Consider the following 15,912-nt stretch of genomic DNA (forward strand, 5'->3'; position numbering starts at 1 on the left):
TAGGGGGCAGATTAAGATTCTTCCAAGACATTTGGGCAGATTGTGTCCAAAATCAATGGATTTAGAGTACTGAAGGGTACTCAAGGGTACCGAATAGGATTCAGAGTAAGACCTCCTGTGAGAAGATTTTTTTCTCTCACGCATTCCCAGCAAATCCAGTGAAGGCTCAGGCTTTTCTGAAGTGTGTTTCAGACCTGGAGCTTTCAGGGGTAATTATACCAGTTCCGTTTCAGGAACAGGGTCTGGGGTTTTATACCAATCTATTCATTGTCCCAAAGAAAGAAAATTAATTCAGACCAGTTCTGGATCTGAGAATTTTGAATCGTTATGTAAGTGTACCAACATTCAAAATGGTGACTATAAGGACTATTCTGCCTTTTGTTCAGCAAGGGCATTATATGTCCACAATAGACTTACAGGATGCATATCTTCATATTCCGATTCATCCAGATCACTATCGGTTTCTGAGATTCTCTTTTCTAGACAAGCATTACCAATTTGTCTTCCATTTGGCCTAGCGACAGCTCCAAGAATCTTTTCAAAGGTTCTCGGTGCCCTACTCTCTGTAATCAGAGAACGGGGTATTGCGGTACTTCCTTATTTGGACGATATCTTGGTACTAGCTCAGTCATTACATTCTGCAGAATCTCACAAAAATCAACTAGTGTTGTTTCTTCAAAGACATGGTTGGAGGATCAATTTACTAAAACGTTCTTGGATTCCTCAGACAAGGGTCACCTTTTTAGGTTTCCAGATAGATTCAGTGTCCATGACTCTGTCTCTAACAGACAAGAGACGATTACAATTGGTTTCAGCTTGTCGGAACCTTCAGTCTCAATCATTCCCTTCAGTAGCTATGTGCATGGAAGTTTTAGGTCTCATGACTGCAGCATCGGACGCGATCCCTTTTGCTCGTTTTCATATGAGACCTCTCCAGCTTTGTATGCTGAACCAATGGTGCAGGGATTATACAAAGATATCACAATATCCTTAAATCCCAATGTTCTCTGACTTGGTGGTTAGATCACCGTCGTATAGTTCAAGGGGCCTCTTTTGTTCGTCCAACCTGGACTGTGATTGCAACAGATGCAAGTCTTTCAGGTTGGGGAGCTGTCTGGGGATCTCTGACAGCACAAGGGGTTTGGAAATCTCAAGAGGCGAGATTACCAATCAATATTTTAGAACTCCGTGCTATTTTCAGGGCTCTTCAGGTTTGGCCTCTGTTGAAGAGAGAACCGTTCATTTGTTTTCAGACAGACAATATCACAACTGTGGCATATGTCAATCATCAGGGTGGGACCCACAGTCCCCAAGCTATGAAAGAAGTATCTTGGATACTTGCTTGGGCGTAATTCAGTTCCTGTCTAATTTCTGCTGTTTATATTTCAGGTATAGACAATTGGGAAGCGGATTGTCTCAGCCGTCAGACTTTACATCCGGGGGAGTGGTCCCTCCATCCGGATGTGTTTTCTCAGTTTGTTCAGATATGGGGTCTTCCAGAAATGGATCTGATGGCTTCCCATCTAAACAAACTTCCCAGGTACCTGTCCAGGTCCAGGGATCCTCAGACGGAAGCGGTGGATGCGTTAGCAGTTCCTTGGTGTTACCAACCTGCTTATATCTTCCCGCCTCTGGTTCTTCTTCCAAGAGTGATTTCCAAGATCATCATGGAACAATCTTTTTTGTTGCTGGTAGCTCCAGCCTGGCTTCATAGGTTCTGGTATGCGGATCTTGTCCGGATGTCCAGTTGCCAACCTTGGCAACTTCCATTAAGGCCAGACCTTCTGTCTCAAGGTCCGTTTTTTCCATCAGGATCTCAAATCATTGAATTTGAAGGTATGGAAATTGAACGCCTAGTGCTTAGTCATAGAGGTTTCTCTGACTCAGTAATTAATACTATGTTACAGGCTCGTAAATCTGTTTCTGGGGAGATTTATTATCAAGTTTGGAAGACTTATATTTCATGGTGGTGTTCTCATAAATTCTCCTGGCATTCTTTTAGAATTCCTAGAATTTTACAGTTTCTTCAGGAGGGTTTGGATAAAGGGTTGTCTGCAAGTTCCTTAAAGCGGCAAATCTCTGCTCTTTCTGTTTTATTTCACGGAAAGATTGCTAAACTTCCTGATATTCACTGTTTTGTACAGGCTTTGGCCCATATTTAAGCCTGTTACTAAATAAATCTCTCCTTCTTGGAGTCTTAATTTGAATTTGAATGGTTTACAGGTTCCTCCGTTTGGGCCTATGCATTCTTTGGACATTAAACTACTTTCTTGGAAAGTATTGTTCCTTTTGGCCATCTCTTCTGCTGGAAGAGTATCCGAATTATCTGCTCTTTCTTGTGAATCTCCTTTTCTGATTTTTTTTATCAGGATAAGGCAGTTTTGCAGGCTTCATTTAAATTTCTACCTAAGGTTGTGAATTCTAACAACATTAATAGAGAAATTGTTGTCCCTTCTTTGTGTCCTAATCCAAAATCCTTGCTTTCTTTGGATGTGGTGAGAGCTTTGAAATATTATGTTGAAGCTACTAAAGATTTCAGGAAGACTTCTAGTCTATTTGTTATCTTTTCAGGTTCTAGGAAAGGTCAGAAGGCTTCTGCCATTTCCTTGGCATCATGGTTAAAGCTTTTGATTCATCAGGCTTATTTGGAGTCGGTCAGGACCCGCCTCAAAGAATTACAGCTCATTTTACTAGATCAGTCTCCACTTTGTGGGCTTTTAAGAATGAAACTTCAGTTGATTAGATTTGCAAAGCAGCAACTTGGTCTTCTTTGCACACTTTTAATAAATTCTACCATTTTGATGTATTTGCTTTCTCGAAAGCAGTTTTTGGTAGAAAAGTTCTTCAGGCAGCCGTTTCAGTTTGATTCCTCTGCCTATGTTTGTTTCTTTCATTATGAGAATAAAAACTTATATTTTGGGTTGTTGATTTTTGTTTTTCAGCGAAAAATGGCTGTTATTATTTTATCCCTCCCTCTCTAGTGACTCTTCTGTGGAGTTCCACATCTTGGGTATTGCTATCCCATACGTCACTAGCTCATGGACTCTTGCCAATTACATGAAAGAAAACATAATTTATGTAAGAGCTTACCTGATAAATTAATTTCTTATATATTGGCAAGAGTCCATGAGACCCACCCTTTTTATGGTGGTTATGATTTTTTGTATAAAGCACAATTAATTCCAAATTCCTTTGTTGATGCTTTTTACTCCTTTCTTTATCACCCCACTACTTGGCTATTCGTTAAACTGAATTGTGGGTGTGGTGAGGGGTGTATTTATAGGCATAGGCATATTTGAGGTTTGGGAAACTTTGCTCCTCCTGGTAGGATTGTATATCCCATACGTCACTAGCCAATGGACTCTTGCCAATATGAAAGAAATGAATTTATCAGGAAAGTTCTTATATAAATTATGTTATTGTTGCATAAGTCACAAAAATTTTTGAAAACCAGATTTTTCAGAAAAGCATTTGTGTTGCCTACTCAGCAGTGTAAGACATGGCTGTAGCATCCATGTGACATTGCAGCCATATACCCCCTTCAGGTCTGCAGTGATCATAGATACTGTATATTTAATGTTTCAGTTAAAAAGAACACTGAATCCAATTTTTTTTCTTTTGTGATTCAGACAGAGCATGCAATTTTAAGCACCTTTCTAATTTAATCCTATTATCAAATTTTCTTCGTTCATTTGCTAACTTTATTTGAAAAAGAAGGCAACTAAGCTAAGGAGCCAGCCAATTTTTGGTTTCGAGATGGACAGCACTTGTTTATTGGTGGGTGAATTTATCCACCAATCAGCAAGAACAACCCAGGTTGTTCATAAAAAATGGGCCAGCATCTAAACTTGCGTTCTTGCTTTTCAAATAAAGATACCAAGAGAATGAAGAACATTTGATAATAGGAGTAAATTAGAAAGTTGCTTAAAATTGCATGCTCTATCTGAATCACAAAAGAAAACAGTTGGGTTAACTGTCCCTTTAAATTGATATGTAACAGTGCTCCTTTTGTTTAAAATAAAAATAAACAAATGGTGTTTTTTTAACACAAACATATTTGTTTTCTTGCAATATGCGCACTTAGTTTCAGTGTAGCCGCTGTCTGTAGTGACACAAAGGAGCTGACCTGCTGAGAACGCGGTACATTTTGCCTCTTCTGAGCCTGGGCAAGAAACTGACTTCCTGTTTCTCTAGCATTTACTGAAAAGTAATCCAGCTCAAGTTGCTCTAGAAGGTTTGACATCAGGCTATATATGCTTTCCTGTAAAGACCTTGTCCCCTTTGTGGGGCTGTGACGAGAAGTAATGGATCCTGCACTAATTAAGTTTAAAAAAAATAAAGGTGAAATCCTTTTAAAATTATAAATAAAAAATATTGCAATGATTTCTATTGAGTATAACCCATTGCATAGTGTTTTTATTACAATGAAATAGACTATTTTTATATCCATTTTATGGTTCCAATTTATCTAATTTAAAGTCCCACTTTTTGCAAGTGCTTTTCAGAATATGTTTCAAATGCATAAACAATTTATTTGTTACTAAAGGGCAAGTATATATGGTTATTAAAGAAATAGCTATAACTAAACATGGCTTCAAAGTATTGACCATCCCTGGTTTTCTTCTTTTACCGTGTGCCTTGAGCTCACATAAAGCGGATCGATTGTCTCCCAAGCCGTGTTACACACTTTGTGTGAACCTGGTGAAACTTCCTGCTTCTCAGTGTAGCAGTTTCCTGGCGTTTTCCTGACCAGCAGGTGTCACTGTTCACACAGCTGTGTTGCATATTTACTTTTCCTGTCATAACAAACGCAGTTTTTTGGGAGGACGACCCTAGGTCACATGAGCGGCAGACGCTGTCGGCATTTAACATTGCAATGCTGCCCCCTGCAGATTTGCGACCAATCGGCCGCTAGCATGGGGTGTCGATCAGCCCGATCGTATAGGATCGGGCAGATTGCAGATCGCAGCCTCAGAGGCAGCGGACCAGTTATGGAGCAGCGGTCTTAAGAAACAGGGGCATCATTCGGCCCAAAAGTGTGTGTGTAATACGGCTTGGGAGACGATTGATCCGCTTTATGTGAGCGTAAGGCACACTGTAAAAGAATAAAGGTAAAACATGGTCAGGTTATATAAGCGATCTCTGCTGCTTTGGTATTCATTGGAACTGTAGAGCCACAACAAGGAACTTTGTTACTTATTCCAGTTAACATTGCTGGAGCGGCCAAACAAGCTACAAAGTTCACCACAGGTGCTCTGTATATAGGCTATAAATTCCTCTGGTGAAACTCACGCTGAATTTTTTTCATAACGCATATAAAGGTGGTTTAACCCTAATGATACTCTCAAAGAATTTTCTGATTCTTTAATGGACACATATATGTATGTTTGTGTGTGTGTGTGTATGTATGTATGTATATATGTGTATGTGTATGTATATATATATATATATATATATATATATATATATATATATATATATATAGTGTGTGTGCATAGATATCATCAATACAATTTTTTTGCATAGCAAATTAGCACATAAGAAATTAGCATATCTATATATTTTAGTTTGTGTAACGGACTTCATTAGCATTTAACTGCTTAGTGTTTGCTGTATAGCGCCCTCATCACCCACCTACACCTTTTTAACATTTATACATTAGCAAGAGCATTAGATAGCAGCACTATTTGCTGTCATGTAGTGCTTCAGGCTTGTGCACGCTACCTATCTAGGTATCTCATCAACAAAACATAATGAAGCAAATTTGATAATAGAAATAAATTGGAAACTTATTTAAAATTGTATTCTCTCTCTGAATAATGAAAGAAAAATGTTGGGTTTCATGTCCCTTTTAATCTTCCTCATTGTTGCATCCATAACCTGCTGCCATGCTTTTAAATAACTAGATAAAGGGACATAAAACAGATTTTTCTTTCATGATTCAGATAGAGCATATCATTTCATATATATAATTTGCTTTGTTCTCTTGGTATCCTTTGGTGAAAGACCACCAGTGCTCTACTGGGAGCTAGCTGAAAATATCATGTGAGCCTCTAGCTCCCAGTAGCACATTGCCTACCCTAGTTATACTTTTCAAAAAAGGATACCAAAGGAACAAAACAAATGTGATTAAAGAAGTAATGAATCATGAAAGAAAAAATTGGGCTTCCAGGTCTACTACATTTGGAGTTATGAAATGTTGAATGATTTTACATTTTTAAATAAAACTACTATTTTTTATTTTTTATAGTATAATGCTTTATTACATCCTCAAAGAGAGATCACTAAAAGCAGAAGCCTTGATAGGAAATTTCAGGAAAACATAGTTTTAACAAAGTGGAGGCACAGCACATATCTTCTGGAGACTGACAAGGTAGGAGCATGCTGGGATTTCTTTCTTTATGGAACCTTTTTGTTTTTATTCTACTTTTAGCTTTTTTTTAATTTTTATTTCAGGACACTAGAACATTTTTTGTAAGCAGTGACATTTAGCTGACTACATTTATAATTATAAGATATTATTCTGATTCGTACATATTAATCCCTCTAATTACAAGTACAGGCTTTTTACATGTTGTAAACTCTCAGTATTTCCTTCCATAAGGCAGGGAGAGTCCACAACTTCATTCCTTACTTTTGGGAAACACAACACCTGGCCACCAGGAGGAGTCAAAGACACCCAGCCAAAGGCTTAAATATCCCTCCCATTCCCCCCGCCCCAGTCATTCTTTGACTTTCGTCACTATAGGAGGTGGCAGAGTAGTCAGAAGATTTGGATAGTCCTGTAATGGGTATGTTCCCTTTGAGAAAGGACTGGCGTTTTAAGTAGTCATATAAGTTTATAAAGAGCAGCGCCAGGTATTATTCCCCAAAGCTCCCTCACAAGTAATTTTCCCTATAATTACCGTTAAATAATACACAATAACAAAAAATCAATAGTAGTTTGGGAGCGCTAAAAGCTAAATGAGAAAATTCTGGAAACTGATATATATTTTATCAAAAATATATTTATTAAAATAATATAAAACATGTATATAACATTTAGAATAGATTGTGGGACGTCTCCCTTAGTAGTTTAAGAACAAGTAAAATTTACTGCATCAAAAAAACACTTTTGTATATTTCTCTAAAAGATTCCACCTAGGTTTTTCTTTTTCACCTTGAATCAATTATCTTTTAATTTCCACCTTAATTCTGATGCTAAGTAGTCGTAAGAAATTTCTCAGATATTATATCGTTTCCTACTTTTGTATTGTTACTTTGTATCAGATGGAAACAATTTACATTTCATAGTCCAATAGATTGTTATTTCAGTTGTTATCTTTTTGTAGCAATGTCTTTTGGTGTATAGTGTATAAACAGAGTTGTCTGTACTTAGTAAAAAATTTTTTTTTTTTTTTTTTTTGATATTTTTTGATGGGGCTTACCGGTTCTTCTGACACGTCTGTGTCTGATGGTATCTCGGTTTCTCTTACCGGTTTTTTCTTTTGTGTCTCTCCTCCCTGTATAATGAGGTGAGAGAAGACAATGAATTCAAAAGCAGACAGAAAGAAATCATTCTGAGTTTAAATAAATTAAATAAGGATATACTAGAGACAAAATGGAGAAAATATAAAAGAGACGAGGCAGACTACCAAGAACCAAAAAGTGGAGTGGAAATACAATCAGAAGAGATATTACCGGGACAAAACCATGTCTCCACAGATACTGACACACATGATACAGCCAGTAATGTTATTAAACAACAAACATATAGGAAACAGAATTCAAATTATAAACAAAGAAACTATGATGATAAAAGAAATACAAACTATAGAGGCTATAGATACGAAAATGGGTCTAATGAGAGACAAAACTATGACAGAGAAAATTACAACTATAGGAATCGCCCTAGGAGACATTACCAACAAAGAGAGTATAGAGATTATCACAATTACGATAGGAGGTTTAACACACAAACTAGAGATTACGCACACTACGAAGATTATTATAGACCCAAAGAAAGAGACACATATAGATGGGAACACACACCAAAAGGGGAAAAATTTCACAACTATTATAGAAATGATTATAACTATTCTTATAGAAATGTCAATCACTTAAGGGAAAACTTTCAAAAAGAAAATCACAAGGGAGGTTTTAGAAATCACACATCTGAGAAAACACAAAGAGAAAACACTGATCACAATTGGAAACTAGAAACACATAACAAATTTGAAAACCTAAAAATAGATCAAATCACACCAATTAATGAGGAACATTTTTTAGGGATACCCCCAAAAAAACCAGAAACACCACAAAATCAATTGGCACTAAAAGCACCACCTTTAAGAAAAAGAAGCAGAGAGGAACAAGAGGAGGGAGAACAACAACCACAAAAGAATGTAAAGAAAACAAAATAAACCCACCTATAGGGATTTTTAATCTAAGTAGCAAAATATTAACAAAAGAACAAGAAAAAGTACTACAACTTGGTCTAAGTTTTGCCCCTACGGCTAAAATGAATAAATTCAATACACATATTCACATAAGCCAATTTGTACGAAAGCTAACACTAAAAAGATTCTTTGTAAAAAACCCAATAGAAAGACAAATAACCTCTAATAGAACAATCACGAATACAGATACAACAACCCCAGAAATAAAACACACAAATTTAAAATTAAAATCAAAATTCTACCCAACTAATGAAAAAGGAAGAAACCTTGAGCTCTTTGAAAAATTAGTACAAAACGACATTGCTAAATTAAAACAAAATAAACATAAATTAAGAAATCTGTCCAGAAAAGAAAATATAATAATAAAGAACCTACAAAAAGACAAAGAACTGACAATTAAGGCTGCTGATAAGGGAGGAGGTATTGTCCTTTTAGATACAATAAGTTATATAAATGAGGCTAACAGACTCCTAGGAGACATAGACACTTACAAAGAAATTAAAATGGATCCAACAAAAAAATTCTTAAATAAACTAACCAATATACTGAAAGATGCTCAAAGTCAAAATATAATACATAAAAAGGAATTTGATTTTCTATGTCCAAAATACCCAAAAATACCTGTATTCTACTACCTGCCAAAACTGCACAAAAATCTCACCAATCCACCTGGTAGGCCTATAATATCTGGAATAGGGTCTATAACTGCAAACTTATCACAATACATTGACAACTTTCTGCAAAAATATGTAAAAATTCTACCCTCCTACCTTAAAGATACTACTGATATACTACAAAATCTCAATAACTTAGAATGGAAAGATAATTATTTGATTGGCACGTGCGATGTTTCTTCTCTATACACGAGCATACAACATCAACTAGGCACAAAAGCAGCAGAAATGTATATGGTTAGGGATAATACATTAAATCAAAAACAAAGAGACTTCATACTTCAAGGTATTGATTTTATTTTGAATCAGAATTATTTTTCCTTTAACAAAAGATTCTATCTACAAACAAAAGGAACCGCCATGGGCACGAGATTTGCACCGAGCTATGCAAATTTATTTTTGGGAAAATGGGAAGAAGAATTCATTCCCAAACATGAGCTCGGTGCAAATCTCGTGCTCTATAAGAGGTACATTGATGACATCATCTTTGTATGGAAAGGGTCATCCATGGAGCTAGATAAATTCATCACAGACATGAATAATAATGACATAGGAATAAACTTCACACATAACATAAGTAAAGAAAAAATTACTTTCCTAGACCTGGATATTGAAATTGTTGAAAAAGAAATAACAACAAAAACACACTTCAAAAAAGTAGACGCAAATAACCTAATACACTTTAAAAGCTGCCATTTAAATAAATGGAAAGAAAATATCCCTAAAGGACAATACCTGCGAATAAAACGGAATTGTACAAAAACTTCAGATTATTTAGAACAAACCGAGATACTCGAAAAGAAATTCATGGACAGAGGGTACAATATAGAAACAATAAAAAGGGCAAAAGAACAGGTAGATCAAAAAGACAGAAACACTCTACTTACATATAAAAATAAAAACTCGAACAATTTGGACAATAAAGAAGAGCAAGAAGATAAATTTAATGTTGCACTAATTACTGATTACAATTGTGACCATCATATTTTACAAAAAATAATCAAAAAACACTGGCACCTAGTCCAAACAGATCCCCTCATAGGTGAAAAAATGACAGAGAACCCGAAAATCATTTTTAAAAAAGCAAAAAACTTCAAGAAAATACTAGCTCCCAGTGAGTTTAAACAAATTAAAACAAATTCCACACCAGAAAAAGATCTATTAGGAAATAAACTAGCTGGCTTTTACCCATGTTTCGGCTGTAGATCCTGTAAATTTAGCAACAAATGTAAAAAAATTAAGTCAAATACAAATGGTCTAGTCCATCATATAAAAGAAACCATAAGATGTCAGGATAAGGGTGTGATTTACATTATACAATGCACATGCCAATTACAATACATAGGAGAGACCACCAGGACTCTAAGGGAACGTATACGTGAACATTTATCATGTATAGACAGAGGGAATCTAGACACACATTTATATACCCACTTTAGAGACATACATAAGAATAATTTAAAAGACTTCACCTTCTGGGGCATAAAAAAACTAAAACCAGAATGGAGAGGAGGTAATTTTGAAGAAAAACTCCTAAGAACAGAAGCAGAACTAATTTATAATATGCAAACCCTTTATCCAGCAGGATTAAATTCAGAACTAGATTTGTCCCCTTTCCTTCTGTCTTAAAAGTCAATAAAAATATATATAACACAATCTATCAGAAAAACCTGATTCTCATCTAGAATAGTGTATAATCAGATAATCAAACAGCCAAAATATACACAATAAACAAAGGGGAAATTTACAATTTAGAAATAAAAGTCCAGAGAAACACTATACCTTCAACATACATCAGAAAGCTATAAATCATATAATTGTAAAAGCAAAAAGGCAATTAGTTATGCCTAAGTAAAGGCTAAACCTTACATTAAGACTAAGAAATCATAAGTTCCAAAATCTTTATATTTTTCTGTCAGTTGAATTCTATTGCAAAAATTATTTTTAAAATTATTTTTATAATTCTTAATCAAATAAAAAGTTAAACGTGATAAGAATCCATCATAAAGAATGTCATTACAACCAAGTGTAAATATATTATATATATATATTATAACATAAAAACTATCACTATTAGACATCTAGTGAAACATAAGAACTATCAGAAATAAACGATAAAGACCTGGAAAGATTCCACCTTATCCATACTAAAGAAATCCACCTTAAAAACCACACCTATCCAAAGATGCATGAGAACTATCAGATGTAAGAGGTACGGATCCAGAAAGATTCCACCTTATTTAAATCCACCTTAAAAATCACACCTATCAAATTAAAGGAACAACCAACCAATCAAAAAGAAAAGAGGGCTATTTAAACTGCCGGGCTCAGAACAAACATTATCCGTCTTGACAAAGCCTGCTGGCGAAACGCGTAGACGTTACCTGCTATTACCTGCCTTCAAAAAATTGGACTAACAACTTTACCTATCCCCTATCGAAGGAAGTAGAGGAAAAGAAAGTTCAAAAAACAAACGGCCGTTTGTACTACAAGTCCAAGATTACCTCTACAAGCTGAGACGTGCACACCTGTATCAAGAAGCAGCCGGGGGGAAAAAACGAGATCCTGAATATAGAGGCCAAACTCGCTATAAACCGGCAGAGAAGGAAACCCATACACGCAGGAGCGTGGTCTAGGTTTCTATTCTCGATATCGGAGATACCTACAGTATACAGGGAGGAGAGACACAAAAGAAAAAACCGGTAAGAGAAACCGAGATACCATCAGACACAGACGTGTCAGAAGAACCGGTAAGCCCCATCAAAAAATATCAAAAAAAAAAAAAAAATTTTTTACTAAGTACAGACAACTCTGTTTATACACTATACACCAAAAGACATTGCTACAAAAAGATAACAACTGAAATAACAATCTATTGGACTATGAAATGTAAATTGTTTCCATCTGATACAAAGTAACAATACAAAAGTAGGAAACGATATAATATCTGAGAAATTTCTTACGACTACTTAGCATCAGAATTAAGGTGGAAATTAAAAGATAATTGATTCAAGGTGAAAAAGAAAAACCTAGGTGGAATCTTTTAGAGAAATATACAAAAGTGTTTTTTTGATGCAGTAAATTTTACTTGTTCTTAAACTACTAAGGGAGACGTCCCACAATCTATTCTAAATGTTATATACATGTTTTATATTATTTTAATAAATATATTTTTGATAAAATATATATCAGTTTCCAGAATTTTCTCATTTAGCTTTTAGCGCTCCCAAACTACTATTGATTTTTTGTTATTGTGTATTATTTAACGGTAATTATAGGGAAAATTACTTGTGAGGGAGCTTTGGGGAATAATACCTGGCGCTGCTCTTTATAAACTTATATTTAAAGGTCACATTTCCCTAGCTCATTGAATTGAACATAATTAGCAGCAGCCTAGTAATGGAGAATGATATATTTACATGGAGAGAACAAATACTAAAAGAAATAACTGAAAATGAATCTTACAATAGTGAGACAGAACCTATAGACATAAATACAAAAATGTCCAAATTAGAGAAACACATGACAAGTGAACTTAAACAAAAAATAGAACTCAATTTTCTTAATAAATATATATCGAACAAGTGGGCACCCAGAGGCCTCAGACTAAAAAAGAAATGCACATTTGATTTAAAAAATGAATTCCAAATAGAATGGGATACAGCTTTGAAAGAAACTACACAAACCCTACTAGATATTTTAAAACGTTCCAGGGAAGAATCTTTAGAACAATTAAGTGAAAATATCACAGCAATTAAAAACGAACTAAATGAGGTGAGAGAAGACAATGAATTCAAAAGCAGACAGAAAGAAATCATTCTGAGTTTAAATAAATTAAATAAGGATATACTAGAGACAAAATGGAGAAAATATAAAAGAGACGAGGCAGACTACCAAGAACCAAAAAGTGGAGTGGAAATACAATCAGAAGAGATATTACCGGGACAAAACCATGTCTCCACAGATACTGACACACATGATACAGCCAGTAATGTTATTAAACAACAAACATATAGGAAACAGAATTCAAATTATAAACAAAGAAACTATGATGATAAAAGAAATACAAACTATAGAGGCTATAGATACGAAAATGGGTCTAATGAGAGACAAAACTATGACAGAGAAAATTACAACTATAGGAATCGCCCTAGGAGACATTACCAACAAAGAGAGTATAGAGATTATCACAATTACGATAGGAGGTTTAACACACAAACTAGAGATTACGCACACTACGAAGATTATTATAGACCCAAAGAAAGAGACACATATAGATGGGAACACACACCAAAAGGGGAAAAATTTCACAACTATTATAGAAATGATTATAACTATTCTTATAGAAATGTCAATCACTTAAGGGAAAACTTTCAAAAAGAAAATCACAAGGGAGGTTTTAGAAATCACACATCTGAGAAAACACAAAGAGAAAACACTGATCACAATTGGAAACTAGAAACACATAACAAATTTGAAAACCTAAAAATAGATCAAATCACACCAATTAATGAGGAACATTTTTTAGGGATACCCCCAAAAAAACCAGAAACACCACAAAATCAATTGGCACTAAAAGCACCACCTTTAAGAAAAAGAAGCAGAGAGGAACAAGAGGAGGGAGAACAACAACCACAAAAGAATGTAAAGAAAACAAAATAAACCCACCTATAGGGATTTTTAATCTAAGTAGCAAAATATTAACAAAAGAACAAGAAAAAGTACTACAACTTGGTCTAAGTTTTGCCCCTACGGCTAAAATGAATAAATTCAATACACATATTCACATAAGCCAATTTGTACGAAAGCTAACACTAAAAAGATTCTTTGTAAAAAACCCAATAGAAAGACAAATAACCTCTAATAGAACAATCACGAATACAGATACAACAACCCCAGAAATAAAACACACAAATTTAAAATTAAAATCAAAATTCTACCCAACTAATGAAAAAGGAAGAAACCTTGAGCTCTTTGAAAAATTAGTACAAAACGACATTGCTAAATTAAAACAAAATAAACATAAATTAAGAAATCTGTCCAGAAAAGAAAATATAATAATAAAGAACCTACAAAAAGACAAAGAACTGACAATTAAGGCTGCTGATAAGGGAGGAGGTATTGTCCTTTTAGATACAATAAGTTATATAAATGAGGCTAACAGACTCCTAGGAGACATAGACACTTACAAAGAAATTAAAATGGATCCAACAAAAAAATTCTTAAATAAACTAACCAATATACTGAAAGATGCTCAAAGTCAAAATATAATACATAAAAAGGAATTTGATTTTCTATGTCCAAAATACCCAAAAATACCTGTATTCTACTACCTGCCAAAACTGCACAAAAATCTCACCAATCCACCTGGTAGGCCTATAATATCTGGAATAGGGTCTATAACTGCAAACTTATCACAATACATTGACAACTTTCTGCAAAAATATGTAAAAATTCTACCCTCCTACCTTAAAGATACTACTGATATACTACAAAATCTCAATAACTTAGAATGGAAAGATAATTATTTGATTGGCACGTGCGATGTTTCTTCTCTATACACGAGCATACAACATCAACTAGGCACAAAAGCAGCAGAAATGTATATGGTTAGGGATAATACATTAAATCAAAAACAAAGAGACTTCATACTTCAAGGTATTGATTTTATTTTGAATCAGAATTATTTTTCCTTTAACAAAAGATTCTATCTACAAACAAAAGGAACCGCCATGGGCACGAGATTTGCACCGAGCTATGCAAATTTATTTTTGGGAAAATGGGAAGAAGAATTCATTCCCAAACATGAGCTCGGTGCAAATCTCGTGCTCTATAAGAGGTACATTGATGACATCATCTTTGTATGGAAAGGGTCATCCATGGAGCTAGATAAATTCATCACAGACATGAATAATAATGACATAGGAATAAACTTCACACATAACATAAGTAAAGAAAAAATTACTTTCCTAGACCTGGATATTGAAATTGTTGAAAAAGAAATAACAACAAAAACACACTTCAAAAAAGTAGACGCAAATAACCTAATACACTTTAAAAGCTGCCATTTAAATAAATGGAAAGAAAATATCCCTAAAGGACAATACCTGCGAATAAAACGGAATTGTACAAAAACTTCAGATTATTTAGAACAAACCGAGATACTCGAAAAGAAATTCATGGACAGAGGGTACAATATAGAAACAATAAAAAGGGCAAAAGAACAGGTAGATCAAAAAGACAGAAACACTCTACTTACATATAAAAATAAAAACTCGAACAATTTGGACAATAAAGAAGAGCAAGAAGATAAATTTAATGTTGCACTAATTACTGATTACAATTGTGACCATCATATTTTACAAAAAATAATCAAAAAACACTGGCACCTAGTCCAAACAGATCCCCTCATAGGTGAAAAAATGACAGAGAACCCGAAAATCATTTTTAAAAAAGCAAAAAACTTCAAGAAAATACTAGCTCCCAGTGAGTTTAAACAAATTAAAACAAATTCCACACCAGAAAAAGATCTATTAGGAAATAAACTAGCTGGCTTTTACCCATGTTTCGGCTGTAGATCCTGTAAATTTAGCAACAAATGTAAAAAAATTAAGTCAAATACAAATGGTCTAGTCCATCATATAAAAGAAACCATAAGATGTCAGGATAAGGGTGTGATTTACATTATACAATGCACATGCCAATTACAATACATAGGAGAGACCACCAGGACTCTAAGGGAACGTATACGTGAACATTTATCATGTATAGACAGAGGGAATCTAGACACACATTTATAT

At 34.5% G+C, this 15,912-nt stretch overlaps 1 protein-coding gene across 6 annotated transcripts in view; it reads left to right on the forward strand.

The window, feature by feature from the left end:
* Positions 1 to 15,912, forward strand: part of ARHGAP12 (Rho GTPase activating protein 12) — a 172,375-nt gene that overhangs the window by 93,061 nt on the left and 63,402 nt on the right. For 5 of the 6 annotated variants that reach the window (XM_053713862.1, XM_053713863.1, XM_053713861.1 and 2 more), the window contains one exon: positions 6,251 to 6,373. The exons of the other annotated variant lie outside the window; for it this stretch is intronic. In XM_053713862.1, coding sequence (XP_053569837.1) covers positions 6,251 to 6,373 — 123 coding nt within the window. The remainder of the gene's footprint in view (positions 1 to 6,250; positions 6,374 to 15,912) is intronic. 6 annotated transcript variants of the gene reach the window in all.

Source organism: Bombina bombina, chromosome 5, assembly GCF_027579735.1.
Source record: "Bombina bombina isolate aBomBom1 chromosome 5, aBomBom1.pri, whole genome shotgun sequence".
Taxonomy (NCBI): Eukaryota; Metazoa; Chordata; class Amphibia; order Anura; family Bombinatoridae; genus Bombina; species Bombina bombina.